Source organism: Amaranthus tricolor, chromosome 1, assembly GCF_026212465.1.
Source record: "Amaranthus tricolor cultivar Red isolate AtriRed21 chromosome 1, ASM2621246v1, whole genome shotgun sequence".
NCBI lineage: Eukaryota > Viridiplantae > Streptophyta > Magnoliopsida > Caryophyllales > Amaranthaceae > Amaranthus > Amaranthus tricolor.
The window spans coordinates 4392501-4419580 of record NC_080047.1 but is presented as its reverse complement, the minus strand read 5'-3'; the positions used below and the strand labels follow the sequence as shown (position 1 = coordinate 4419580).

General features: G+C 32.1%; 3 protein-coding genes across 4 annotated transcripts; 2 read left to right on the top strand and 1 right to left on the bottom strand.

Moving 5' to 3' along the window:
* The first annotated feature begins 1712 nt into the window (after positions 1-1712).
* On the top strand, positions 1713-8526 carry LOC130815631 (zinc transporter 1-like). Its single transcript, XM_057682123.1, has 3 exons — positions 1713-2664; positions 6266-6415; positions 7695-8526. Exons 1-3 carry the CDS (start codon positions 2023-2025, stop codon positions 7998-8000), a joined length of 1098 nt encoding a protein of 365 aa, XP_057538106.1. The 5' UTR covers positions 1713-2022; the 3' UTR covers positions 8001-8526.
* On the bottom strand, positions 8422-11597 carry LOC130815638 (uncharacterized). Its single transcript, XM_057682129.1, has 4 exons — positions 11500-11597; positions 11248-11393; positions 8962-9466; positions 8422-8850 (listed from the first exon to the last, which is right to left on the bottom strand). Exons 1-4 carry the CDS (start codon positions 11574-11576, stop codon positions 8679-8681), a joined length of 900 nt encoding a protein of 299 aa, XP_057538112.1. The 5' UTR covers positions 11577-11597; the 3' UTR covers positions 8422-8678.
* A 2035-nt stretch (positions 11598-13632) lies between these two features.
* LOC130813855 (probable CoA ligase CCL8) lies at positions 13633-24741 on the top strand. Of its 2 annotated transcripts, none has more exons than XM_057679755.1 (17): positions 13633-13919; positions 15973-16142; positions 17589-17801; positions 19694-19880; positions 19970-20058; positions 20263-20334; positions 20422-20472; positions 20546-20653; positions 20947-21045; positions 21317-21409; positions 21492-21569; positions 21757-21858; positions 22553-22643; positions 23620-23693; positions 23921-24100; positions 24235-24288; positions 24436-24741. In XM_057679755.1, the coding sequence occupies exons 1-17, from the start codon at positions 13781-13783 to the stop codon at positions 24472-24474; spliced, it is 1839 nt and encodes a 612-aa protein (XP_057535738.1). In that variant the 5' UTR covers positions 13633-13780; the 3' UTR covers positions 24475-24741. The 2 variants fall into 2 exon arrangements, with proteins under 2 accessions (XP_057535738.1, XP_057535745.1); XM_057679762.1 differs by lacking the exon at positions 13633-13919 and adding an exon at positions 13942-14162.
* The last annotated feature ends 2339 nt before the right edge of the window (positions 24742-27080 follow it).

The window sequence follows — 27080 nt, the reverse complement described above, 5'->3', positions numbered from 1 at the left end:
CATTTGATTGTTAATATAAATAATGATAATTAAAATGATATTATGTATAATTCATCTCGTAATATTTTTTAAAATATTAATTTTTTTATTTACAAATATGAAAATATATCAAAACATTGCTATGATAACAAGAAAACAAAAATAGTAGAACTATTTAAATACAAAAGATGTATATTAACCAATTTTAGGTTTGAGTTTTCACTCTTAATTTATCATATTAGAAAAAATAACACTAGTCGGTCGTGCTTACTACAATACATTGATCTATCTTAAATATGGGTCTAATGAATATATAAAAACAAATTCACAATCTCTTTTTTTCAATAACTAAATTGCTTTATTGAAAAATAATTACTCTTTCATTCGTCTTTCCCTTATATTATAATTTTTTTTTTTTCAAAATTTGTCAATACATGTACATAAATAAGTAAAAATATGCATCATAATTAAAAATTGTATATTAAAAAACATATAACAAAACGAATCCAACAAGGTACCACATTAATATATTTTTCGCTTTGATATATTTATGAAAAATCATATTCCAATACATCTTTCTATTAGTGAAAAACTCTAACAAGATGTAGTAATTTTTAATAGACTTCAGTATATATATACATTTATTTTTTAACGAGACAACCATAGATGTTTGAATATATAAAAGAGAAAATCTTAAATGAATTTAGTATATGCTAAAATAGCATGCAACAATCTGAATATACTAATAATATAGGCTAGTGAAGCAATGTAGAAAAGGCAAATTAGTAATAAGGAGTGTGATGTGAGTAAGTAAAATGGAGAGTTAAAAGCAGCGCACAATAAAATTAGTGTAAATATAAGTTAAAAATTTGTAAAATAGATAGTTAAAGGAAAAATTATCTAAAATAATTCAATCTTTTCATAATTTTTCTACAATAATCCCACGTATTAATTAACCATAAATAATCCCAACTTTGTAAAATATTATCTTAGAATAAACTTAGTACCCGGATGACTTGATGCTATTGTAAGTTTTATTTTTTTAAAAAAAGATAAATTAAAATAAAATGTCAAAAAAGTATTAAAAATGTAAATAAATCTATTTTTTTATTATTCAAGATTTTTCCTCTAATTTTTGATTTATATTCATTTTACTTTTTCTGAATTACTTACAATAGCAGGTCATCAGATTACCTAATTTTACTCTAGGCAAATACCCCTAAGTTAGGATCATTCCTAGTTAATCAATAGGTAAGTTTATTATAGGAATATCATGAGAAGGTTGGATTATTCTAGGTAATTTTTTCTATTCTAAAACATCGATTTCTTTTGTCTATATCCTTACGCGTATTCAAAAGTCTTGTATGAACTTAGTTCGTACTATTTTAGTGTGTATCAATCTAAAAATAATAAATATTTCCCGATAATTATATTTCATTGTACTTGTCTAGTGAATAAATATATTATTTTATACTTTTTAAAGTTAGCGTATCATAAAATAATATAGACCAAATTGATATGATATTTTATCATAGTACAAATTTAACACATCTTTCCAAATTCCAACAGTTCTAGAAAAATGTCGTCGTCCTCATAGTACTAGCAATATCAAAAAGACTTTTCAACTATTATCATTTTTTCAACAAAAAAAAAAAAAAAAAAAAAAAAAAAAAAAAAAAAAAAAAGCATTTTCAGTTCATTTGGATGTTAGTATAAATAATAATAATTTCCTATTAAAATATAACTAAATTTTCACATGTATCCTATCCAACCTATGCTAGAATGAAGACCTTGGTGGTTCAAACAATACTTACTTGATTATTTATTAAAAATCATTGACGATCTTGTAATTTATCCTTACTTTAACCAAAGTCTAGACATCCATTAAGGAAACACAGCCAAAAAGTACTACTTCTATATTATTATATAATTATTAAATCCAACACAAGTATCAACACCAGAATCCAAATTCCTACTCCTATTCATCAATTCTCTCTAAGTGGATAAACAAAATCTCCACTTTCTTTTATATTCAAAGCAAACATGTCATTTCAAATATCATATTACACCCTCATTATTATTTCTTCTATTTTCGCTTATTCCCTGCGTCTCGTGGCAAGTGCAAATTGCACATGCGACCCAGAAGACACAAATCAAGACAATAAAAACGTTACTTTTAAATACAAATTGGGGGCAATTGCGGCCATACTGGTAGCAAGTGCCCTCGGAGTTTCACTCCCTATAATCGGTAAAAAAATTCCAGCCTTACATCCCGAGAGCAACTTATTTTTCCTAGTGAAATCTTTCGCGGCAGGGGTAATTTTGTCCACAGGATTTATTCATATACTTCCAGACGCTTTCGATGATCTTAGCAACCCTTCTCTTAAGAAAAGCCACCCATGGTCGAAATACGATGCGTTTCCGGGTTTGTTCGCGATGATCGGGGCACTAGGAAGTTTGATGATTGATGCTTTCGCCACGGGGTATTACCGTAGAGTACACTACAGTAAGCCGGGTCCTTCGGCTACGGTTGACGAGGAAATTAACATGGACCATTTGGGTCACGTACACCTTCATTCACGTGGTAGTCATGGACATGCTCTTGGTCCTGCAGGTCCCGGAGCTACTGCTAGTCATGTGGGATTGAACGACTTGGATCGTATTCGATATAAAGTCACCTCACAGGTAAATTAATACTTCTTCCTCTTCACTTTAATAGTTGCAAATTCTATGATTAATATCACTTATTGTGAATTAAAAATTATATAATATTGATATTAATGATTTTCGCATTGAAATGAATCAAACAATATGTTACTTTATTATATTATAGCTTATAGATTAACAATAAAATACAAATTAAGAGTGATTGATAAATAGTATCAAAAATCAAATAAAATTATTAAGATGAATATGAGCGAGTAGTTATTAGAGATCATAATTGTATATTTTTGAAATTGTAATATATTTTTATTTTTTTAATGACTTTCTCTATTTCTAAAAATTTGCCTTTTTTACTTTTAGTTATGATATGATCAAGCATAGATGGAAGGAAGAAATAATTAAATGCAAATTTTTATATAAGATGGTCTCACCGTGAGACACACTTTATATATGGGTTAAATAGTTGAATTAACATGAATTATGCATATGAACTTTTTGTTGTGTGCTAGCTTGTAGTTTCAACAAAATACGACTTCTTATAAGAAAAACGTTTTAATTAAATGACAAATTATCAGTTTATGGACTTCTTGTTGTGAGCTAATTTTAACGAGAAACGGTCTCTCACAATAGTAACTTTAATTAAATGATATGATCATGTGATCAATAAAGAGAATAAATTGTAGATAAGATTGAAGAGATTTCTAAATCTATTTGGGAGACGGTACCGTGGTGCTGCTATTCACTGACGACATAGTGCTGGTAGCAAAAAGTAGAGAAGAGGTTAGTAATAAATTGGATGAGCGGAGGGAAGCTTTAGAAGGCAAAGGGTTGCGCATTAGTCGTACGAAGACCGAATATTTGTGCTGTGACTTTAGTGGGACATCACCGGTAGGTGAACCAGTGGTGTCCATTGATAAAGCAGTTGTTAAAGTACGACCAAGTACAAATATTTGGGATCGATCATTCAAAGGGATGGGGAAATTGACGGAGATGTAAATAATCGTATACAAGCGGGTTGGCTCAAGTGGCGAGCAGCCACTGCAGTGCTATGTGATAGGAAATTCCCAAGCAAGTTAAAAGGAAAATTCTACCGGGCGGCAATCAGACCTGCTCTGCTACATGGGACGAAATGTTGGCCGGTAAAGAAGATTTTTGAACATAAGATGGAAGTTACAGAAATGCATATGCTAAGGTGGATGTGTGGGCACATATTGATGGATCGAATTAGGAATCAAGTGTTTAGAAACAAACTAAAGGTAGCCCCTATTTCTGGAAAAATGTGCGAAAATAGATTGAGATGGTTTGGACATGTGCAGAGAAAGACTTTTGACGCCCCTGTGAAGAGGGTAGAAAGCATTATAGTAGAGAGTAAGAGGAGTCGAGGAAGACCCAGACGAACTTGGGATGAGCGAATAAGAGTTGACTTGCATGAGTTAAACCTTTCTAAGGGCCTAACTAGGGATAGGGGTAGTTGGAGGCGCCATATCCGTATTTTAGATGACTGATATCTTCTTAGATTACCTTTTGGTGTTCATGCCATCTTGCTTCTCTCGTTTCCTTTATTATTAGTTTTTTTGTTTTCTTTTTTTGTAGTTGGTTCTACTTATTTTTTTATTTATAGGCTCTGTATTTATCTTTCCCGTGTAGTTACGTCTCTTTATCGTTCTCGAGCCGGGGGACTAATTCTTTGGCCGCGCTCTCCTTTATGGGTATGAGTTGCCGCCGTTCTTCCCTCCCCAGATCCTGCCCATAGTTTTTCTATGAGCGGAATACACTAAGTAGGATGATGAAGATGAGTGAAAGGAAGAGTAGCCATTGTCAAATAGACAACTCTGCTAGATAAGTAAGACAAAATTAACTAGAAATTGATGAAATGTAGGAATCATGAATTGATAGTATATGCTGAACTAATAGCTTTACATACTTAAGTGTATAGGTATGGACACAAAGGAATCTTAGAACATGTGTCGTGTGAGAAGTACTCTTTTAGTATATTAATTTTATGAAGTCATGAGGGATATATATTTTTTTAAATGGAGTCCTATTCAGAATAAAAAAATTGAAAAATATTATCGAAGTATTTTTAAAAATTAAATTATTTCTAATATTTTTTATTAAAAATTAAATTAGTAATTAAAAATATATGATTGCAAAATTACTATTTTTTTGAAGCTCTTTGAATTTGTCTTAGTTCTATACACATTCAAGACAACTAGAGGCTGTGGGCCTATGGCCAGGGGCCCACGAATTTTAGGAGCCCACTGCTGAAATATAACTAGTTAATCAAGCTATCAAAAAAAGATACTTTTATCGCAAATTCTTGGGTATATATTTTTTAAAATATTGTAAGCAGACATTAAAAATGATGTAAGTAGACATTTAAGATATTGAAAGTAGGCATTAAAATTACAGTAAGTAAGCATTAAGAATACTGTAAGTAGACATTATGTTACGATAAGTAAACATTAATCTTTAATGGGTTGAACTTGAGATACGTCTCTAAAAAATAATTTCTCAACAGACTAGCTGTACTTTTATAATTTTGTGGAGATGTAAAACGTAAGACGACTTTATATTAATTGCTCTTGTCTCCTTTGTTCATCCAATTGGCATATTTACATGTCATGGCGAATAAAAAAGTGATTTTTATTTACTAATTTTACATGATTTTTGTTTTATTTACTGTTAGTAATAGCAAATATAATTATTTAAATTTTGGATTGAAAGGCGCTTATCTTGAAAATTATCTTTATCTCAAGTTTAGTTAGTTAAATGTTTAAAAGAAAAAATACTTATTTTTTTTCAAATTTTCTTAATAAAGCTATGAAGAAAATATATATTTTTGTGGATAAGTAAAACGTACATTTAATGGAAATATTGGAAATAATTTTGTAAATCATAAAATTCCATGATAATTGTTCTTGACTTCTTGGTCCATCCAATAGACAAATTTAATTGTCAATAGGTACTTTTGGAAGTATAATTAGTTAATGTTTGATGTTACATATATATATTAATTTCTATCTTATTTTGCAATTTATGTGAATAGAATAAAGGCAATTGCCAAATGTTCACTATAATTCTATCGAGGTCACTACTTTAATAACAACATCAAAAATAGATTTGACTGGAAAAAACAATTTTTCCAGCAAAATTCTATTCCATAAAAGAAGTGTCTTGATAACACTTTTGAGCTATTCTCGTAAAAGATTGTCTTATTTTGAGACGATCAACAAACAACGAGCTCATATATGTGCTATTAATTATATCACAAATTTTTTTATGAGACGGTCTCACCGTGAGACATGCCTCATATTTAGGTTAAATAGCCTAATAATAGACACATTTAGCTTATAGGCTTCTTGTTTGAGGTCGTCCCACCGTGAGACGATTTCATACAAGATGTTACCTTATATATTAGTTAGGCTATTTAACCCGTACATAGAAAATATCTCACAATAAGACAATTTCACACAAGAATTTTTGATTTTGGAATAACTAAAAAATATCTTCTTTAAATGATTAGCTATAGCCTATAACCAACTAGAAATTAGTGATTAATGGAAATCTTTTATGTTGCATTTTTTTGTAAAATAATATAAAATACTTTGCATACTTAAAGGTGTTGGAGATGGGAATTGTGGTCCATTCAGTAATTATAGGGATCTCACTTGGTACGTCTCAGAGCCTTCGTCGTATCAAACCTCTAATGATAGCTTTGTGCTTTCATCAATTTTTTGAGGGTGTTGGACTTGCTGGATGTATTGTACAGGTATGTTCTTCAAATGTATTTTTATAACCATCTCATACCCAAAATATAACAAATTGTTGTATGAGTCGTACATAGGTTAAATAGTCCAACAAAATACAAATTATGAAATTCATGCATGTTGTTTTAAGGTCATCTCATCAAGAAATAATCTCTGTGAAAGAAGCGTTGTTTTGATTTTACTTATAAACAAAATAGAAGTACCTTTTATAATTAACGGCCCGTTTGGTACATGGTATTAGAGAGCGGTAATGGTAATAAAATTAAGTAATAAAAAATTTGGTTGTTTGGATGCCTTCAATGGTAATGGATGGTAATAAAATAAGGTAATGAAATTACCAAAAAAGGCCATTTTTATTACCATCAAACAACCTGGTATTAGGCTGTAATGGTAATGAAGTATTACTGTGGTAATAAAATAAGGTAATGTTGTTTCGAGCTGAGGAAAAAAAAATAATGTAGAAAAAAAGGTAATGTATGTAATTATCCAAAAAAATATTATTATTAAAAAAAGAATCATTAGATAGAATAATTTAGATATAATAATGCTTTTAGATACAAATACACAATAATGAAACTAAGAGTGATTACCATTTTTTATTACTAACAACCAAATGCAATCAATGGAATATTATCTTCCATTGCCATTCTTTAGTCATGCACACCAAACAAAAATATCTTCATTACTAATTCTCATATTTATTCCTTTATTACTATTGCCATTACAACATTTTATTCCCATTACTTCATTACCATCAACCAAACGGGCCGTACTTTCTAAAACATAATCTACTAAGAAAAACTTTGCATTAGAGAAGATAGTAGTATGATAAAAATAAATTTTCATGAAAGTAATATATAGCATGATAATTTTATGAAAGTGGAACCCCAGTTCTTCCTCAAACATGTTCTTTTCTCAAAAAAATTAATTATCACCTAATACATTTTTAATTTAGTGTAATGTAGAGTATGATTTATGAGGATGAATTTCATGAAAAAAAATAAATCTTTAGATTTGGATAATTATGACTATAAAACAATATATTGGAAAATTTAATTTTAAAGGTTTAAACTTTAGGTAGTTATCTTTAAAGATTAGATATTTGCCCTTAATTTTCTTTAATAGGTCTTACGAGTTCTTATATTTAACATCGTGTACCAAATTGGGAAATTAAAAGCAACTAAAATCCATGTCTCTAACTATAACTTCATGTTTTCATCATCACATTTAGTGTATTCCATTCATAACTTTATATTTTGTTGTCGATTAAAAAAATTGCAGGCCTCTTTTAAGTCAGCATCAACCTTGTGCATGGCCTTGTTCTTCTCCCTCACTACTCCAGTAGGGATTGCAATAGGAATTCCAATAACCAATAGTTATAATGATGATAATCCATCTACATTAATTATTCAAGGAACATTAAACTCCATTGCAGCAGGGATCTTGATATACATGGCACTTGTTGATCTTCTTGCTCAAGACTTTATGAACCCTAAAGTGCAAACCAATACTAAGCTTTTCTTAGGGGCCAACATTACCTTGCTTCTTGGTGCTGGTTTTATGGCTGTTTTGGCTTATTGGGCTTGATTATTACTCTTTATGAGCTTTTACTTATTTGTCTTGCAAACCAATACTCTTTATGAACCCTAAAGTGCAAACCAATACAAGTAATTATATCTTATGTTGAGTCAAGTCGAGGAGAAAACGAGGAGATAGAAGGAAGTATGCTCAAACGAACAAAAACAAGTTGAGCTTCCCGTGTGGTTATGATGCATATATTTAAATGATCGGAGTAACATTATCTAGACTGGTGTATGATAATCAGAGTAACATCCTAGAGCCTCAACTATCAACTTGAGTTTTTGCATTTGATTCTTTGACATGGTATAAAAAGCCAATGTGACGAAAAATCACGAGTTTGACTCTCATACACATCTCATTTCAAACATTTCAAAGTGAAATATTTAGTGTTAGATATGAGAACATGTATTGCATTCAATTAGACAGATTTATAGGAATGTAATGGATCAATGCTCTTAGCATTGTGCTCTGAATATTTCACCACTTCTGTACATCTTTAGACAAGTACAAAATTATTTGGCTTTTGCTCACACATCAAGATTACAGAGAAATCAACAATGCCATCACCAAAACCAAAATGGAAGTAAAAAAGAATACTAATTACAATTTACCGTCAATTAAGAGTTAGTCCTAAACTCCTAATCATATCGGAATGCACAATAGTTTTCCCGATTAGACCAATTCTCACTCGAAGGTGGCCAAGGCTTTCACTGAGACAGAAACCGGACCCTTCTGCAACTTTTGATTAGCAGCAAACTGGTGAGCTATATCTTGAATCCCAGAAAACGCAACTAAGAACTTCCCGGCCTCAACTTCATTCAATACCTTATTCGAAACGAGTTCCAATACTTTGTACCTACGTAAATTTTACAAAATGTGTATTAGAGTTAGAATTTTCGGTTGATTAATTTACGTACTAAAGGAAAGATAGTGAAAATATACGTTACGATCAAGTAAAAGAGAGAACCTAAGTTGTTGAGCCTTGGTTACCACTTGTTTTATCTTTTTGAGCTCGAACTGAACAGAATCATCTCCTGTATCATTAAATGAAGTGGCATGATTAGTTGATCTGAATGGAAGGTGGAGGATACAATTGGCTTGAATCTCAGCCATCTCTTCATCGATTATGGTCTCTTCAATTCGGATTTCATGGATAAGCTGTGCAATTATTCGATCAGTCTCGGCTGAGTCAGCCGAGGAAGGCGAGAGATAAGAGGAAGATGCCAACGATCTGAGAAGTTCGAGGATGGAAGAGGGTCTCCAGTCCCCTAGCCAACCAACAGCCATCATTTCAAGTGGTGGTGCCCATATAGGTGCAAGCATTTGAGCAACATCCTCAGAATGGGTTTTGGATTGGTAAAATCTCTTAAATGACTTATTATCAAATAAATTTTCTGAATCCCGATTTTCCTTGTGCTTTCTCCCTGCAATTGCTTCCTTACTCTTCTGCTCTTTCTTTCCCGAAGATCCACCTGATTAACCAAATATCATTTATCAGCAAGTTAATTCCTGCATCTTTTCTAATGAGATTCTAACGATCGGCTTAGAGTAGACAACAAGAAAGATGAATAAGTTTTCCTAGTTTGATAGCTGTGCCTGTAAGTATGATTTTGTTCAAAAAACTGCACTTTTTAAGCCTTATAGGTTCAAGGTTTATTGACCTGACAGTAACTAGGACACCCATGCATGCGGTAAGTTGCTGTTTCAAAACAGCAGATTTGCTAAACAACGTTGTACAACTAGAATATCAGTGTTAGTACATTGAAGGAAAAATTTCCGTGAATGATACGATCTTTCGTTAATATCCCAACAATAACACCAATTTTTGATTAACCAAAAATAACACCAAATTAAGAGGGACTCGGACAAACAAGCTTAGTACTTGGACGAGCACCTAACGGGAGTGCTCGGGCAAAAACTCTAAAGAGAGCATGAGAAGATAGAGCCAGCATTTGACAAGGAGTAAACTTCAAGCAATATTTCTCCATTGAAGAGAAAATAAAGATAACACATATGAGAGCTAATAGAACTAACTGAGTGCTCCAAATTGTGATGATTAGAGAGAGCAAACACTTAGTGAGCTTGAGTGTCAAAAAATTGTTTGTAATCTTAATGTCATTGTTGAATTACGACCATGAGAAGTTTGTTCATAGAGGAAAGGTAACTAAGTTACCCATATAATTGTTGTGCGTTCTAAGTGTTGTAGTAAACATCTTGCAATAACTCTTGTTGTGATACTCTGATAAGTGCAATTATGCTACTTTACATATTTTAGTTTTTATGTTACTTTTGAGTGATATTGATCGTTTCTAGCATAATTCTTATGATTTTGATGATGATGGAGTTTAGTAAGGAGAGTTTGGTTTGGTTGAAGAAATTTGACAAAAAGAAAAACAAGAGTTTAAAAGGTGTTCATAAAGCAAAAGTTTGAGATGAAATTTGACATATGTTCACTCTTTCAATCATAATTTTCGTTAGAATGATCGAATAAATGCAAGAGCAAGACCAATGGGGTTAAAAACTAAACTTCATGAGTTTTCCAGCGATATATTATATGTTTAATTTCAACACCTGAGAAAGAAATGGCGGTTGTTTGAATTTTACTGTGAGAACCAGGCAATGAGTCACTACTGCTGTGTTAAACCTACAATATTTTGATAATCTTTAATTTGCAATTGTGAACACGTTTCTTACCTAAATTCGATTTCATTTCTTTCTGCATTATTTTTATACTCCATTTATTATTATAAGTTTATTTCTTTCTTTAATATTATCTTTAATTTCTTATTTTATTTGATGTTCTTTAGTTACTCTACCATGTCTATTATCATGTTTGAATTCATTAATTTATCTTTATAATTATTTATCATAGTGAGTAATTCTTCAATCTAGAGTAGAGGGATTAATCCCAATTAAATTACGGATTGAAGGAATTGTGAAATTGATAATAGAATTGTAGATTTTAAACTAAAATATTTATAAATCTAATCAATGAAAGGGGAGTATGAAATTAGTACTTCTATTATTTTAGTTTAAGATAAATTTAGGTTAAATACTAGAATAGGGTTTCAAAATTACAATGAAAAAATCAATCCTATCACCATTTATGCAAGAATTAAAAGAATTAAACATAGAAGCATTAACAAATCAACCAAGAACTTAAGAAAATACCAATTCGCAGAATTTATAACCAACCAAGAAACACAAACAACAGCAAAATGAAGAAAAGAGGAGAAATAAGAAAACACGATACTTTTGCGAGAATGGCGTCTGTGAGAGTAAAAGGTCATGCAACCGATTGTAGCAGTGTTGTGATTTTGAATTCCTTTGCGAAATTTGAAGAACCCATCATCTTCTTCGTCTTCCTCTGTTTTGTGGCTTGATTTATCGTTATTTTTGCTGCAACCCAGAATTTAAAATCAATTAAACAAAAATTATAGCAACGAAGAACAAAATTTATGATTTGTTTTGATTAAAGAAAGGTTAAGTTACCGAGATCACTTACATTATTAGCGGTGATGTTGATGTTCCTTTCATTTTGATTAAAGGTGTAAACGGGAAGTCAAGTTGTTTTATTAACATATGGGTCAATTAGAAAGAACAACTTCCAACCCTTCAAAAAAAAACATATGGGTCAATTGAAATATTTGTTACATTATATTTTTTTTTAAAATATTTATCGTTCAAACTTATTTTATATATTACAATTAATGTGTAAAGAAAAATATAGTCAATTGAGATCTTGCTTAAATTGTCTGATCGCAATATAAATGGTCAAATAATACATTGGGTTTCGTAAAAAGTCAAATATAGCAAGTATATTGAAACGTCAAATGTAGCAAGTATATTGAAACGGATAAAATATTTGTTAACAGTTCTGGTTCACTTAATTGGCCACGTTTAGAATATTTCATTTCCCGACAAAAATATAAAAATTATTTTTTGTAAACATATAAAAGTTAAAATATATCAACAATAGAATCTTGTAGACTAGTATAGATGTATGAAATTTTAGTGTGAAGTTTTTGATGATTTTATATAAAACGTATTTATAGATATTAAAACTCAACATAATTTGAAAATCGTAAATAAAAACAAATGTAACCATCAAATTAAAACGGAGTAGGTCATTACATTGTTGTTTTCGGTGTGATAGATAGAATGTTAATCTAAGTGTAGTAAATAAATTGATACTTATACGTTATTGCTTTTTAAATATATTGTGTTGGGGTTTAGAATAAAATAAAGTGGATAATTTAATATGTGTAGATGGATAAGACGAAAAGTTGAATGCTCTTGTATCCCTTCAAATTTGCTACTGAAAATAATATATTACAGAAAAAAATATTATAATATATTATTTTTAGTATTAAATTCAGAAAAACAAAGAAAGTATGTAGTTTTTGAATGAGAATTAGAGAGTGGAATGTGAGTCTATTTTCAATATAGAAAATTATAGGAAATTATAACTAAGATGTGCCTTGAATTACTACTTTTAGTTTTTGTAATAAGGTGTTACACTTGTATATTAGCTCCCATTAGACATGTTAGGTTGAATTATTTAATAACTTTTTTTTTCTTACCATGAAGTATTCTTTAAAAAATTATATAATAAAGCTTTTATAGAAAAGTATAGGGATTTTAGGCTACAACATGAAGTGTTGAATCAAACTAAACATTGATTACAAATATAGTAGACCAATGACAAATGAGGATGATCATACTTAATATATTCCGACTATAGAAAACTATGGTTAGGGTCCCGAAAGTAAAGGACGGCGGCAACTCATACCCATAAAAGAGAGCACGGCCAAAGAGTCCCTGGACTCGAAAAAGAATAAGAGAGGTTTTTGCAACGTCTAGGGCCGAGTGAGGCTGAAGGTAATTCCGCATGCTTGCATCATATCACCTAAGCCTGACCTTTAAACATAAAATAAAGGTAAATACTATGCAATTATAAATAAAATAGAGTAAAAAAAAACAATTAAAAAAGAAAACAACAATAATGATAATAGAATGAGTAAAAACCATAGAACAATTAAAATAGAATAATGATAATAGAGTAAAAAAAACAATTAAAAAAGAAAACAACAATTATGATAATAGAATGAGTAAAAACCATAGAACAAGAACACCAACTAATAAATGAGGATATGGAACTAAAAACAGACTAGAGTAATCGATTCCCATTGATCACGTTTGACTTGATTTTTTTTGGTAATTTTAGGATCATCTATTCAAATAAAACCTTTAGTTTGAAAGTAATATTAAATTCGTCAAAGTAGATGAAAGACTACCAAAAGTTTTTAAGTGTGTTTATATTAACAATTTAAAGGTAATAAACAACGATTTTATGGAGAAGGTAACGTTAGCAATACGAATGTTGTCCTAAAAAATATAGACCGACGATAATTTTTAATTTTTTGACATAAATTCTACTATTAGGATAAAAGTATTTAAAACAAATTCGATTTAATATTTATCTGACTTTATATAACAAAATCCGACTTTTAAAATATATTTACAAATTACAATGATGTAAAAATTAAATTGAACACATTTCGATTTAAACCCCGACTAAGCACCAGAGTCCGTTAATCCAAATTAACATCAATATACATGAGGTACAGTTTGTAGAGAACAGAGCTAGGCGAACTGTAATTTAGTGCTATTTAAAATTGGGGGGGACAAAAACCTTAAATTTTCAACTAACGCAAAGGAAGTGAGGCCATTTGTAATTGACTCTTAACTTGTTGGGTGGTGAACTACTCTTTGTCTTTGTCTTGATGACTACATTTAATAGACTGCTCTTTAATCAATTTTCTCCTTTAAATTCTCGTGTTCGAATGACATTCTATCATTCTTTCTTTCTTCCTCCCGGACCTTCCTCTTCTTCTTCGCGCTTGCACTCTTATCTTCACTCAAGTAAGCTCTCTCTTCTCTATTTTGATCGTTTTATAGTTATTGCGCATAACCTGTTCGATGAATTGCCTGATTTTATTTTTTCTATAGTTGGTGTTTCTAAATTTAGCAATTGATCAATTTTTTGATGTGGGTATTTTGTACAAGTAGGAAATTTGATACTTTGAAGGAGTTGTTTGTATGGGAATTAGAGATCATGGACCATGGTGTGACTTCCTTGTCAATTGTCAATAATTGAACTACAAGGTTGTCTCTTTTTTTGGGCAGTTGGGTTATAACTTGCTAGCCTATGTCAGATTTACTTATATTAGGAAAAAACAACTAATTTAGATGGAATACCCATAGCAATAGTACACAAACACAAATTTATATTTATGTGAAAATACTCTTTTTCCCGTATATTTTTATAATTGACAAATAATACTAGAATCCGTTTGAGAGCTCTAAAACACTATCAATTATTGAGAATTCTCACTAATTTGACAAGGCTCTATTTATAAGGTTCACAAAAAAAAATCTAAACTTATAATTTTAGAAAACTAAACTATTACTTTGACAAACTTACATAATTAAGAAAACTATATTTTTTAAAATTATATTTGACCTTCAATTTCCTAATTATCTAATAATAATAATAGCAAACCTATCAAATAATAATAGTAATATACATATTTTGATTTACTTCTTAACAAATCTTGCCTTAAACCTGATAAGGCTATCAACTCAAATTAATGAATTTCCAAAGCTCCATCTGACAAACTCGTCCCAATTACGCCTTCTCTTAAACGCAAATATCTCTACTATGCTCATAAACATAAGCCCAATAGTGATCATGGTCCAACCATCTATCATGTAAACATGATACCTTGATTTCTTCACCCTTCCATAAGAGATTAGATTTCTCCTGAAATTTGTTATATACCTTACCTGAATTAGAGTTACTTTTTGACCATTGTAAAGCACAATTTTCACATCTCTGACCCATGCAACTTCCATCTCTTCTCTATTGGGTAGAGTCTCATTTTTATCTTTCACACCTGTTTAAGGATGAAAAACTTTCTTTCTTACCACATAAGTAATTAGAACAACCAGAGTTTAAGATCCACTCATTATTGTATTAGAAAAAGATCATCACCTTCATCTTGCACAATAGCAACCTTATCTTCTCTTTGGCCTCTTTCAACTCCTCTATGTCCTCCTGTACTTTTTGATAAGTTTATTGAATATGAACAATTTCCTTAGTGACACTTTGAAAGGATTTGACAAATGACTAATAGCTAATAGATTTATGAGCTAGTTTAACCACTTGACTTTGAACATGCTACTATGAGAAACTTGTTCAATATTAACTAATTGATAACAATAAACTGTTTCAACCAGCTAATTTACCAAATATTATAATTAGATGGTTTGACCACCAAACCATCTATTTATGTCAAAATAAGCTAAATTGTCTAATAAGCTCTTTTCCTAACACCCCCTTTATCTTGGAACTGTTTTTTCCACCTATCTTGTTGTATGCATTATATGATTTCACAAACTTTCTTGAATGCGGTATTTGTTGTAAGTTGTAACTTCAATGGCTATCATTTGCGATTCAAAAGAGGTTACATAATGAATGAGCTCTTAGCAATACGACAATATCAACATTCCCTTAACCCAATGCCATGTGGCTCCCGCCTAGCCAGGGTTTGGTGGTGGGATGTACACATCATTACACTTGTGATAACAAAGTGATTGTTTCGATTGAACTTTACAAATTAGCTGTGAATTATGATGCACACACTTCTTGCAGAATTCATTGACATTATTATTGTGATTAAATTAATGACACTTGTCCTCGTCCTTTTCGATTATGGACCAGGCTCTCTCTTTATTTGTTGCTTGTTGAGATTGAACTGTTGCACCTTTCTCTTCCAAAAGCCAAAAAGGGGAATAAAAGACCAAAAAATGAAAAGGAAACGAATAGAATCAGGGAATAGTATTTTTCAAAGTGATTGTAGAAATGATAATATTTTGGACAATTTATTTCTTCAATGGATATGTTTTTTTACAGCATTGAGTTCAAGTTCGTTTATGGAGGTGGTCAAAGCTATTGCAAAACACGGTTCTGCTGCCAATGGCTCTGTAGCTGTAAGAGCTGATGGGAAAAGTTACACCTACAGGCAACTTTTTTTGTGTGCTGAAAGGATATCTACCCTTCTACATTCTAGTGACTCCCAAAGTGTAAGCTGCACATGCTTTTATATAAGCTCTTGTTTCAAAAATAGACCGCTGCTTGAATCTCTGATATCAACCAAATAACTGATGGTCTGATTTGTTGGGTTTATACATGTGTACAAACTGATGTGTGGATACCTGTTCGGATTTTATGTTTGCAATGAAAGCCTCAAAGAGGTTCAACAATGAAAAACAAATGAAAATATTATGCAAAAAATGAACACAAGTGTATATGAGGTATCTTGAATACCTCCCCCTCAAATGTAGTTTATTATATTGAATTTAACAATTACAAGTATCATAAACCTCCCCTTCTCTTGAGAACAACCTCTCAAGATCACAAATACTAAAGCAAAGTAAGAACACTCTCAAGTTTCTAACAATGCAATAGCCCTCTCAATAATATGTGTGTTTGTGGTGTGTGTTACTATGAGTGATGAATCCTATTTATAGGCAAGGTATTCATCACTCTTAGTATTCCCTCATAAATCACCATAAACTCACATGTAATACCCCAATTAACACCCTAATTAACTATGACAATAAACATTACAATAAACATTAGAGTAATGCACCACATTATTGCATAATCACTACAAATTCTGACCAAAAGCAGGATTCAATGTAGTTTGTTCGACTACCGCTTGACCGAGCCACTACCTCGCTCGGTCGAGCGAGCTTCCAGTGAAGCTATTGACTTGTTCTGGACATTTTGCTCGATCGAGCCAACACCGCTCGACCGGTCGAGCTAGGCACTGCTCGATCGAGCCACTCACAGTCTGCTTCTTTCCTTGTTGCTTTGATCAAGCAACTCTCATCAACTGTTCCAAACCTTAAACCACCCATATCCGACACATCTTTATCGACTCTCTCCAAAGTATAAGACAAAGCATGTTCGATTATATGTTTAAAGTTAACGTCATCATTAAGATTATTGGCACTTGCTTTAACAGTGTTGAAATCAAATATTAGAATCATAAATATATGCTTGTTCATCTAATTCTTTCAAGGCAACAACAACTTTAATTACGCTCAACGTTATCTAATGGCTTCCACCTTAGCTGATTTTGGGGTCAGATGTAAGCAATATTACGCTTGTTATTGATAAATAATTTTTTTTTATGATTGGCCCTTGGAAGAAAACATCATCTGTAAAGAAGTGCACATGCTTTAGCGATCATTTTAAAATAGTCCACTATAATTAGAAACCAAAGAACTATAAATCTTTAAATTTGGTTGAAGAAATGAAATTCAAAGAATAGAAAAATTGTGATCTACCAAGTGAAAATGTTTTTAGAAGGTGAGTAGAAACGGTTGTGGACATTGACATGTTTGGTGGTTTTAGTGCATGTTTATGCCCCTTTCTTGGGCAACCAAACTGTTTCGTGAATTTTATTGTCTTGAAAGAGTTCCCTTCTCTCTTTTGTTCTATTAAAAATATTTCACTTTCAGATTCCTGAAGGTAGACAGCTTGCAAGTTCTTCGGTTTCCTTTGATGGCCTCAAATCCAGTGAATCTCTTAATGGAACACGAGTTGGTATCATCGCTAAACCTTCAGCTGAGTTTGTTGCTAGTGTACTTGGGACATGGTTGAGTGGAGGAGTAGCTGTTCCACTTGCACTCAGCTACCCAGAAGCTGAGCTCATGCATGTCATAAATGACTCGGTAAGCATTTGTCCTGAACTGTGTTCTGTTAGTCATTAGAAGATGGTATCATGTATAGGCAATATATTTCACTCCATGCAATATAGTTCAAATGTCCTCTGCTTGGACTTGTTATGATATAGTTCAGGGGCTGGGTCTGCATTTTCCATACACTTGAATGCAATATTGAACATGTCATATAACTCTTCTGCCATTCTCGTAAGAAGGCAATGACGACCTAATTCTGTCTTCGGTATTTGTGAGATAAAGTTCAACACAAGTGAGCACATTATCAGTCTGCTGTTTGTGTCTATGGCTCTTTGCTTAGGCTGATTACAACAAAATTAAGGGCATGCTTGAATTGGGAGTAAATATTTAAGGAGTAGAAAAATTCAAAGTAAGAAAATAAAGTTGATAAATGAGAAATTAGTGAAATTTAATTGTTGTAGAGGTGGAAGAATGGTTGCAAAGTAATAAAAAATGAAAGAAGCTCTTAATTTTGTGGGGTAAATATTTATCCTTCTTTCATTATTTTTGTTTATTATTTTTGTTTCATGCTCATTTTACTTTCTACTCAACTTTCTTAACTACTTCAAATGCATCTCTATTTGCTTTCATTTCATTAGTTTGACTTTATTTACCCCTTAAATATTTACGCCCAATCCAAGCATGGCCTATGGAACTTTTCTTTCAGCCTAGTCTAATTTAGTCATTTATGACCATGAGGAACTGATATTAGCAAATTTTCCTGTTGTCAATTTGTTTTTATATCTTGCTCCCTGTGCAATGATATTTTCTTAAAAAACTCTCGTAGAAGTTACACTACTCTTGGAAGGCTGAAGGAGCAGTTAATTGATGTTTTACTTTTATAGGCAAATGAAACTATCCATTCTATTTAAACACTGGATTCCCCATTTTGGAGTTCAATCATCTCCATGGATTCTTATAAGGAATTTTTTTTCTTAAACATTTTTATGTAATCTAGTCATGATCAATTAATTCTCTCTCATTCTGCAATCCTGATATAAATGGCTATTAGAAATTTAAAATAATAGTTGCGGAGCTGCCTTTGTCACCAGAGATCATAGAAAAAAAAAAAATTTGCGTGCTGCCAGTGTTGAGGACGCGGCACCTCGCAGTGCTACGACTCGTTTTGTAAACTTTGCAATGTGAATTGTGAACTTGAAAAAAAATCATTTAATCATAGTAATTGAAGTATACTAAAACATATATTTAAATTAAAGCTTATAATAGACCTTTTAGAACCTAATTACTTTTTAAAAATGATTATAATGGCTAATATGTTAGAATAACAACTTTTAATGGTTGTTACTCTATGATTTTAAATCACAAGTTACGTAACAAAGTTTTGCAGACGGTAAGCTCAAAATCCGTACAACCATCATGTAACGGAACCAACTCATTTTTATTCCGTGATAGAGATAAAGTAAAAATTCACCTTGACCTATGATCTCACTAAATGCTCCATTGTGTCTCGTTTTGCTGAAATTGTCTTTGAACTTGGTTAAATCCTTTTAATATTTGTGATTTTAAAAAATGAAATGTTAATCTTGAATTCTCAACTTATAATAATTGTACTTCCTTGAATTTTGCTGAATTTTTTAAAGGCTCTTGCCGCTTATTTAGTATGAAAACGAAGTTGAGGAAAACATGGGTGGAGTGTTTCATGTTAGAATCTGAGAATGATAGGCTGCTAGGATTAACCAAAATTCAGCCATCTATCTCAAACTTGTGGTTAATGTGGCCCAACACATCATTTGTGTACTAATATTCAAAGATATGTATGGTATTAGGATGACAATTTGATGCCAAAAAAAGCTGGTTTATGTTGATCTCATTCCTTGCAACTGCTACATCACTGGTTATCCCTTTATATTAATCTCATGGATCAGGATGTCTCCATAGTATTGAGCACTGAAGATCACAAGGAACTTTTGCAAGCTGTTGCTACCAAAAGTGCAGCTCAGTTTTCTCTTATTCCTTCAGTTCCCAGTATGATGTCAGATTCTACTAACGATGGTCATTGCGAAAGTGGACAGTCAGATGCACATACAAGTTTGAAGGAATCAAAATTTCTTGGTAAGATAGAAGGTGGTTTGCCTTTGTGGTGTTGTATACCAATGCCTGGAGTATGGTAAATAAATTTGTATATGCAATATCCTCGACAGGGGAGGATGCAGCAATAATTATTTACACTAGTGGAACAACTGGGAAGCCTAAAGGTGTTGTTCACACTCACCGAGGTGTGTTGGCACAGGTACCTATCCAAAATATACATGCAAATGTTATCTTGGGCTTGTGGCTAAATCTTTTTATGGCATGTTTCAGACTTGTTTATTATTTTTGGGAAACATATATAAAGATGGTGTAATGAATTTTTCTACTGTGTACTGTTATCTATTATAGATGCTATTACTTTCCAAAATGTAATTTCTACTAATCAGCAGCTTTTATTTTTCAGGTCCAAATGTTGACAGAAGCTTGGGAGTACTCTTCTTCAGATCATTTTTTGCACTGTCTACCATTGCATCATATCCATTGAATTTACTGTTTATAAAGCTTAGTTCAGTTCTTTATCTCCCATTTTTGATTCTTGGTATCCTTAACTGTTGCCCCACATGTTCATGGCCTTTTCAATGCTCTTTTTGCTCCTATGTATGCAGGTGCTGTGGTAAGTAGTACCACATTTCTATTAAGATTTTGACTCGTTTTCATCTCTAAAATATATTTTTTTTATATTGAAGGTTGAGTTTATGCCAAAATTTAGTGTCAGTGGTATTTGGCAGAGATGGCGTGAATCCTACCCAAAGGACAGTACAAAAGTTGATAGTTCTGTGACTGTGTTCACTGGAGTAAGTCTATTTAGCTTACTTAGTTTGGCTGATCTAATCATAGTCATTTAAGGATAATCGAACAATTTGACAATGTAATTTTCTAGTTTCTATAATCCCGGTGTAATTCCTATCTGGGGCTGGTTGACCTGCATCCCATGAAAAGCCTATCTTGCTTCTATCTGCTAGCCTAGTGCTGTAGGAGAAAGGATTATGTTATATGCATACTTATAGTGTTTTTATCAAGTATGAAGGGCCTAATTTGTTAGTATTTTCTGAAACAATTCATGCTATAGCTCATAGTTTCTATGTAGGTTCCAACAATGTATACTAGATTAATACAAGGTTATGAAGCAATGACTCCTGATGTACAGGCTGTATCTGCCTCAGCTGCAAGGAAGTTGCGACTCATGGTAATTGGATCTTCCTTGGCATCATCTACTATGCTGTATAGACTTTTCATGATCTCATCCTCTGTTGAAAAATTATCTCATTACTCCATTGATTTTGAACTTTATGACTGCCTGCTGCTATGGCATTTTCGTTGTTGTTGTGATTAAGGCTTTGGCATTGTTGCTATACTATGAGTAAATTTTGAAATTTATGACTGCCTTCTGCTATTTGTACTAGTGTAATATGAATAGAAAAGCTAGTCAGAAATTACAGTCTTTATTTATCTTCCAGATGAGTGGGTCTTCTGCTCTCCCTTACCCTGTTATGCAGCAGTGGGAAACAATTACCGGACATCGTCTTTTGGAGCGCTATGGCATGACTGAGGTTAGTTTCAGATCGCATGTAAGTTATATTCTCTTCAAGTCTGTCTGGGTATTCATGATAGCTATCATGGTTCAACTTGTAGTTTGTCATGGCTATTTCTAATCCCGTGCGAGGGATGAGGAAAGGAGGCACTGTTGGAAAACCATTCCCTGGTATAGAGGTTAGTTCCTTCTGTCAAGACCTTCACATGTGTTAGAACTAAGAAGTTAGAATCGTTAAGTCAACAAAAGCATGATATGCACACCTATTTTCTTGATAACATTGTGATAAGTATAAGAATCTCTCTCGTACATCAAAAGGAACACTGCTTAACAATACCATGGTTTCTCAAGCGTTATAATTGACAGGTCAAGATTCTTGCTGAAGAGGGAAGCGGAAATGAAACAAGCGTTGGTGAGCTTTGTGTGAGAAGCCCTTCATTGTTTAGGGAGTACTGGAAATTGCCCGAGGCAAGTGTGAGCTGCTAAACGGCAGCTGGTCAAAATTTTCTGCACATTCCCTTTTTTTTGCTCAAGTTTTGAAATGCTTGCTCATGCTTTAATCCCAATTCAACACCTTGTTCTTGGATGCCTATAGATCTGTTATATAACGTTGGCTTGTGATTTATATGCATGTAGATCCTTAATTTTGGTTATAATCAAAATGTGAAAGATCAAGACTTTCAAGGATAAAAAAAATTCTTTTCCGGCGATCCTCGCTCAGTGGGAACGCTTGGTGCACTGGGGTGTCCCCCATGTTCCATCCTCCTGATACACACACAGAAAAAAGCTATGTTCTCTGATAATTTTGAACTCAATTGTCATCAATGATTGAGCATTCAAGCTGCCACTCCAGTAAGCAGTAGAATGTTCATCCAAGTAGAGGGATTAGGGTGGTGTTCATATTGTTCTGTGGATTGACCTGTAATTTGCCTTTATCAAGGGATGACAAACAATCTAAAATATACTCTTTGTTCCTATGTAAAGTTCCTTATTATCACTTTAAGACGTACTTGGAAATTTCGTTTAAAAAGAAGTCGTTGGTTTGGTGTTTAGATCCTTTATTTTCTCTTTCCACTGATCTCAGAGGTGCGAACAGTGAAAGCTTTGAAATCTAGACGATATTTTTGTTTAAAGTTCTGATTTTGGTCTATTGTACACTTAGGTGACAAAACAATCATTTACTGATGATGGTTTCTTCAAGACTGGTGATGCTGTCACTGTGGATGAGGATGGCTACTACATAATTTTGGGAAGTAAGTCTTGACCATTTTATTTCTCGTACCCTGAATGATCCCATGAGAAGTGTGACAATGAGCAAAAACCCTTTCTTTTGAGGGTTACACTTATTAGTGTGTTAAGAACTTGATTTTTATTTCTCTTTCAATCAACTTAGGTAGGGTTAATATAGTCAGTTAGTAGTCTGAAGTTGCTTCTTGATAATTCTATAATTATAGCACCAAACTTGGATAGTTCCGTCACATTCATGCATGAAAAGCTTATTATCACGATCCAATACCTAACTGGTGCTTATTTTATAGTGTACTGGCAATTCCTTTCTAATACTTCATTATTAGAATTTCTTCAGACAATCCCTTGTTGCTGGCATCATGTCCATAGGCACCCTGACACTGCTCATCTCTTTTGTCAAGCACGTGTCATCATCATTCTATTACCCCAATGCCATTAAGTGGCACCCTCCTAGGGTGGGGTTTGGGAGAGTCGGATGTGCGAAACCTTCTTATTAATGCTAAAACTAACAAAGAGGTTATTTCCAATTAACTCTTGGTAGCAAACATCATGTGCAACTTTACATAAATAAAGTGCACATGATTTTTGAACCATTTTTAGTGAGAAATTTTTAGGCAACATATATCTTAATGGAAGACGAAGTTCTCATCATCCAAGCATGTTATATGTCCCGTGTGCCACACCGAGTTACCGATACATTCTTACTTTTTTAAATTCATAATTATGTCATGGGCATCAACTTCCCCATATGACTTGAAATTTAACAACACTTTCCCTTTCTAGCGTTCTTTATCGCATTCATTTGTAGAACACGCCTCTGTTTATTCATCTAGTTCCTTACTTTGTACTACTATAGAATTTGAGAAGTGGGGGGGTATTGGTTAGGAATACCAGCCTTTTTATTTTTATACTCTTTTTAATGTTTTAAGTTCCTACCTTCCCAGTTGAATGATTTACATGTTACTGTTCGTTAAAACGTAGGAACCAGTGCTGATATCATGAAGGTCGGTGGCTACAAGTTATCAGCATTAGAAATTGAAGCAGTTCTTTTAGAGGTGAGTTTGTTATGGTTACGGTCTAGAATCTAGATGAACCAAATCAATCTCAGATAAGTAAAATTTTCAGATCTTTAGATATCATATGCGTGTTTTCATGCTATGCAATCCAGATTATTATTGTCTTACATTTCTGATTCTTACAAGCTCGTGGAACTAAAAAGCTAAAACGACAACATTTGTAAGAAAACGCTAATTTGATTCCTTGCTCGGTTCCTGTATTTCAGCATCCTGCAGTCACAGAATGCTGTGTATTAGGCTTGCCGGACAATACATATGGAGAAGCTGTCACAGTGATAATTGTGCCACATGAGGAGTTAAAGAGCAAACAACAGGAAGAGTTGAAGCCGACTCTAACACTCGAAGAAATATGCTCTTGGGCGAAGGACAAACTTGCTCCGTATAAGGTGTCTACGATTCTTTCATTAGATTCCTTACGATTTTTTATATTCAATGAGCACATTGACTAACTAAAGAACTTTGTCGTGTTTGACTTCATTCTAACATTTATGTTTTTTGTTATTGTCGCTTGAATTTGAAGTTACCAACACGATTATATCTTTGGGAAAGCCTTCCTCGTAATGCTATGGGAAAGGTAACTCGTTATCTAGAGCTTCCGTTCTCATTTTGTCCAAAAACCCCCTTATTTTCTGTCCATGCTTTTTGCGTTTCTTTCTTTCTCGAATGTTTTTCAGGCAGAATCAACCGAGATAGCTTCCCCTAATATCTAACGTTGTTTCAGGTGAACAAGAAAGAGTTGAAGAAATTACTACTCGCTTGAAGGGAAAAACTTCGCACAACCAAGCAAGCTTACATTGTTTAGCTCATACGAAAGGGGAAGCATTTTACGCACCAAGGAACACACCAAGCATGGTACGCGCTCTTAACCAACATCACAATCTGGCAGAGACTCACGATTTCTTGCGCTTTTGATACAGATTAATATCTGTTTATCGACTTACGATGTAGAAGTGCAGCTTACAAATGCTATCCATTGATATCTTGTAAATTTCATGCAAGAATTAATAAACACCATTCTTTCACTGTACATGATTCTTTTATCTTAAAACAATTTTGGAAGATTTCATTCTTTCTCTCCAACATGGCCTTACAGTTATAATGTTTCAGCAATTATAGTCGTGTGTTAATACAATTTTTATCGGTCATAAGTCATTTGCCTACCAAAATAATGAAGAGATATAAACATCCGTGGAAAATGGATGAGTCATTGATGCATTGAGCTACTCTTGTATGCGACGATGATACAACTTTACACAAATAGTGGTGGAATTTGGGTTAAAAGATGAAGGGGCAAAATTTTAGATTTTTGACTACAAAATTAGGTTTAAGAAATGAGAGGGGGCAAAGGTTTGAATTTGTAATCTCTTAATCGTATAAATATTAATTTTATTATTAATATAATCATTATGAGTATGATATTTAATTGGTCATTATACATATTTATTATATCATATTTGAGAAAAAAGTCGGACGCTAGGCCTCCTCTTATCTAATTAGGTATCGCCATTGCATACAAAAGCTCAAATTTAAAAATAAAAATTAAAAAAAAAGCATAATTTAGTAGAACCGACACAATTTCAACATTGGTTATTAGAACTATCACTTTTGTCAGGCTTGTTTAGTATATTTAATAGTTGTTTTTTAGTATTCTAAAACAAAAATCTAATTTTGGCTTTGGTTCCTAGTTTCACAAAATTACTACTAAAACACTGTTTTTAAAGAAGATACTAATAACGGTTTTGTATGAGACTGGCTCGTGAATAATGAAGACCTCAAAATAAAAAATCATAAGTTAAAAATTTCTATTATTAGACTATTTAACTTATATATGAGACATATTTTACGATAAGACCGTCAAAAATTTGTGTTTTTGGTATTCAACATTTTAAAATAACAGTTTCAGTTTCTTAGTAGTATTACCTTTACAAGTTATTTGGTATAATTTTTTGATAACGTTAGGGAAATGTTTCCACTGATTTTCTACCTTGGGGAGTCAGTCACCAAAACCATTACATTTTTCTCACCCTTAAACTTAAAAATTATCATTTGTCTACTAGGGTGTTTGGCAAATTAGTTTATTGAGTAGTTTTAGCTTATTTTGATATAAATAGAGGATGAGGTGGTCAAACCAGCTAATGCTAGTATTTGATGAATTAACTGGTTAAAACATATTATTAATACGAATAAGTTGTTTTTAAACAAGCTGTCAGCTATTTGCCAAACACCCTTTATATTTCTTTATATCAATCAACATAAAATTGACGATGAGATTTTTATATTATTCAAGTGCTCAGAAATTGATTTTCTGCTCTATTTTTTTTTCTCTTGTGTGCATTTGAAATGAAATTAGGGGTAAAATATTTGAAAAAGATTCCATTCAATCAGAATTTAATTGATGATCTCTCCTTTTACAATACAACTAAGTTTCTTTCTCATTAAATCATACTTTCATCAATTTGTAGTTAATTTGCAGAATTTTTTTTTAAAAAAAACTCACAATTTCAACATTTTATATTTTTCACTATCTTTCTATCCAAAGATTGATTACATTTTGAAAGTTTTCTTGCTCAATTTTCACTCAATAAAGTGGTTTTCTTTAGGAATTTTCTTACTTATTTTGACGTGGTGAATTAAGGGTAGAATTAAGAAATTGGGTGTTGGTGGTGCTGCGGTGGTAAAGCCGTGAAGGCGGTTTGTGAGGTGGGACTATGATTTTGGTGGTGTAGACTGAGGTTGGTGGCTATGGTACAACAAGAGAGAAAGTGTTAAATTAAAGTGTTTTCATTTTATAATATTATCAGACAACTCATAATAATAACACTTTATATTATCCTTATCTCTCGTTAAATATTTTCTTTCTATTATATTTTTAATCCTCATTTCAAATACGTTATGTGTGATTTTAGTTACTCCTCTTCCAATTTATGAATTTTGAGCTTTTTTCAATGCTAAAGCCAAATAAGATTTGTTTTAACTTTTCATTAATAGAATGGAAAACATCAAATAGAAAGTATATTTGTGGTTACCTCACATTATAATTACAAATTATTTTAGGCTGTAAATTATTACAATCTCAAGTTTGATCGTTGAATTTTCACTTTTGTAGTCGAAATAGTCACTTTTAACTTCAAATGTAGTTGTTAAAAGCTAAACGAGTATTTTTTTTTTCTATGTTCAAATTGACTTTTTCAAATGAGTAAAGTGCATAGCTTAAACTTAATATTCAAAATGTCAATTTAAACATTTAAAAAATGTGTGTTAAACAATAAGCAATCAAAATGAGTATTTTAAGTATAAATAGTGAATATTTAAAAAATTAAATTAAACTATATCATCAAATTTAAAACCGTGTTAGAGTGATATATT

Coding starts and splice junctions, on each gene's coding strand:
- LOC130813855 (XM_057679755.1), top strand. CDS start 13,781: ATGACTACATTTAATAGACTGCTCTTTAATCAATTTTCTCCTTTAAAT. Junction 20,059..20,262: donor ACCGAGGTGTGTTGGCACAG/GTACCTATCCAA, acceptor TTTATTTTTCAG/GTCCAAATGTTGACAGAAGC. Junction 20,654..20,946: donor CTGTGACTGTGTTCACTGGA/GTAAGTCTATTT, acceptor GTTTCTATGTAG/GTTCCAACAATGTATACTAG.
- LOC130815638 (XM_057682129.1), bottom strand. CDS start 11,576: ATGTTAATAAAACAACTTGACTTCCCGTTTACACCTTTAATCAAAATG. Junction 11,394..11,499: donor TCAACATCACCGCTAATAAT/GTAAGTGATCTC, acceptor TCTGGGTTGCAG/CAAAAATAACGATAAATCAA. Junction 9,467..11,247: donor CAGACGCCATTCTCGCAAAA/GTATCGTGTTTT, acceptor TTGGTTAATCAG/GTGGATCTTCGGGAAAGAAA.
- LOC130815631 (XM_057682123.1), top strand. CDS start 2,023: ATGTCATTTCAAATATCATATTACACCCTCATTATTATTTCTTCTATT. Junction 2,665..6,265: donor GATATAAAGTCACCTCACAG/GTAAATTAATAC, acceptor GCATACTTAAAG/GTGTTGGAGATGGGAATTGT. Junction 6,416..7,694: donor TTGCTGGATGTATTGTACAG/GTATGTTCTTCA, acceptor AAAAAATTGCAG/GCCTCTTTTAAGTCAGCATC.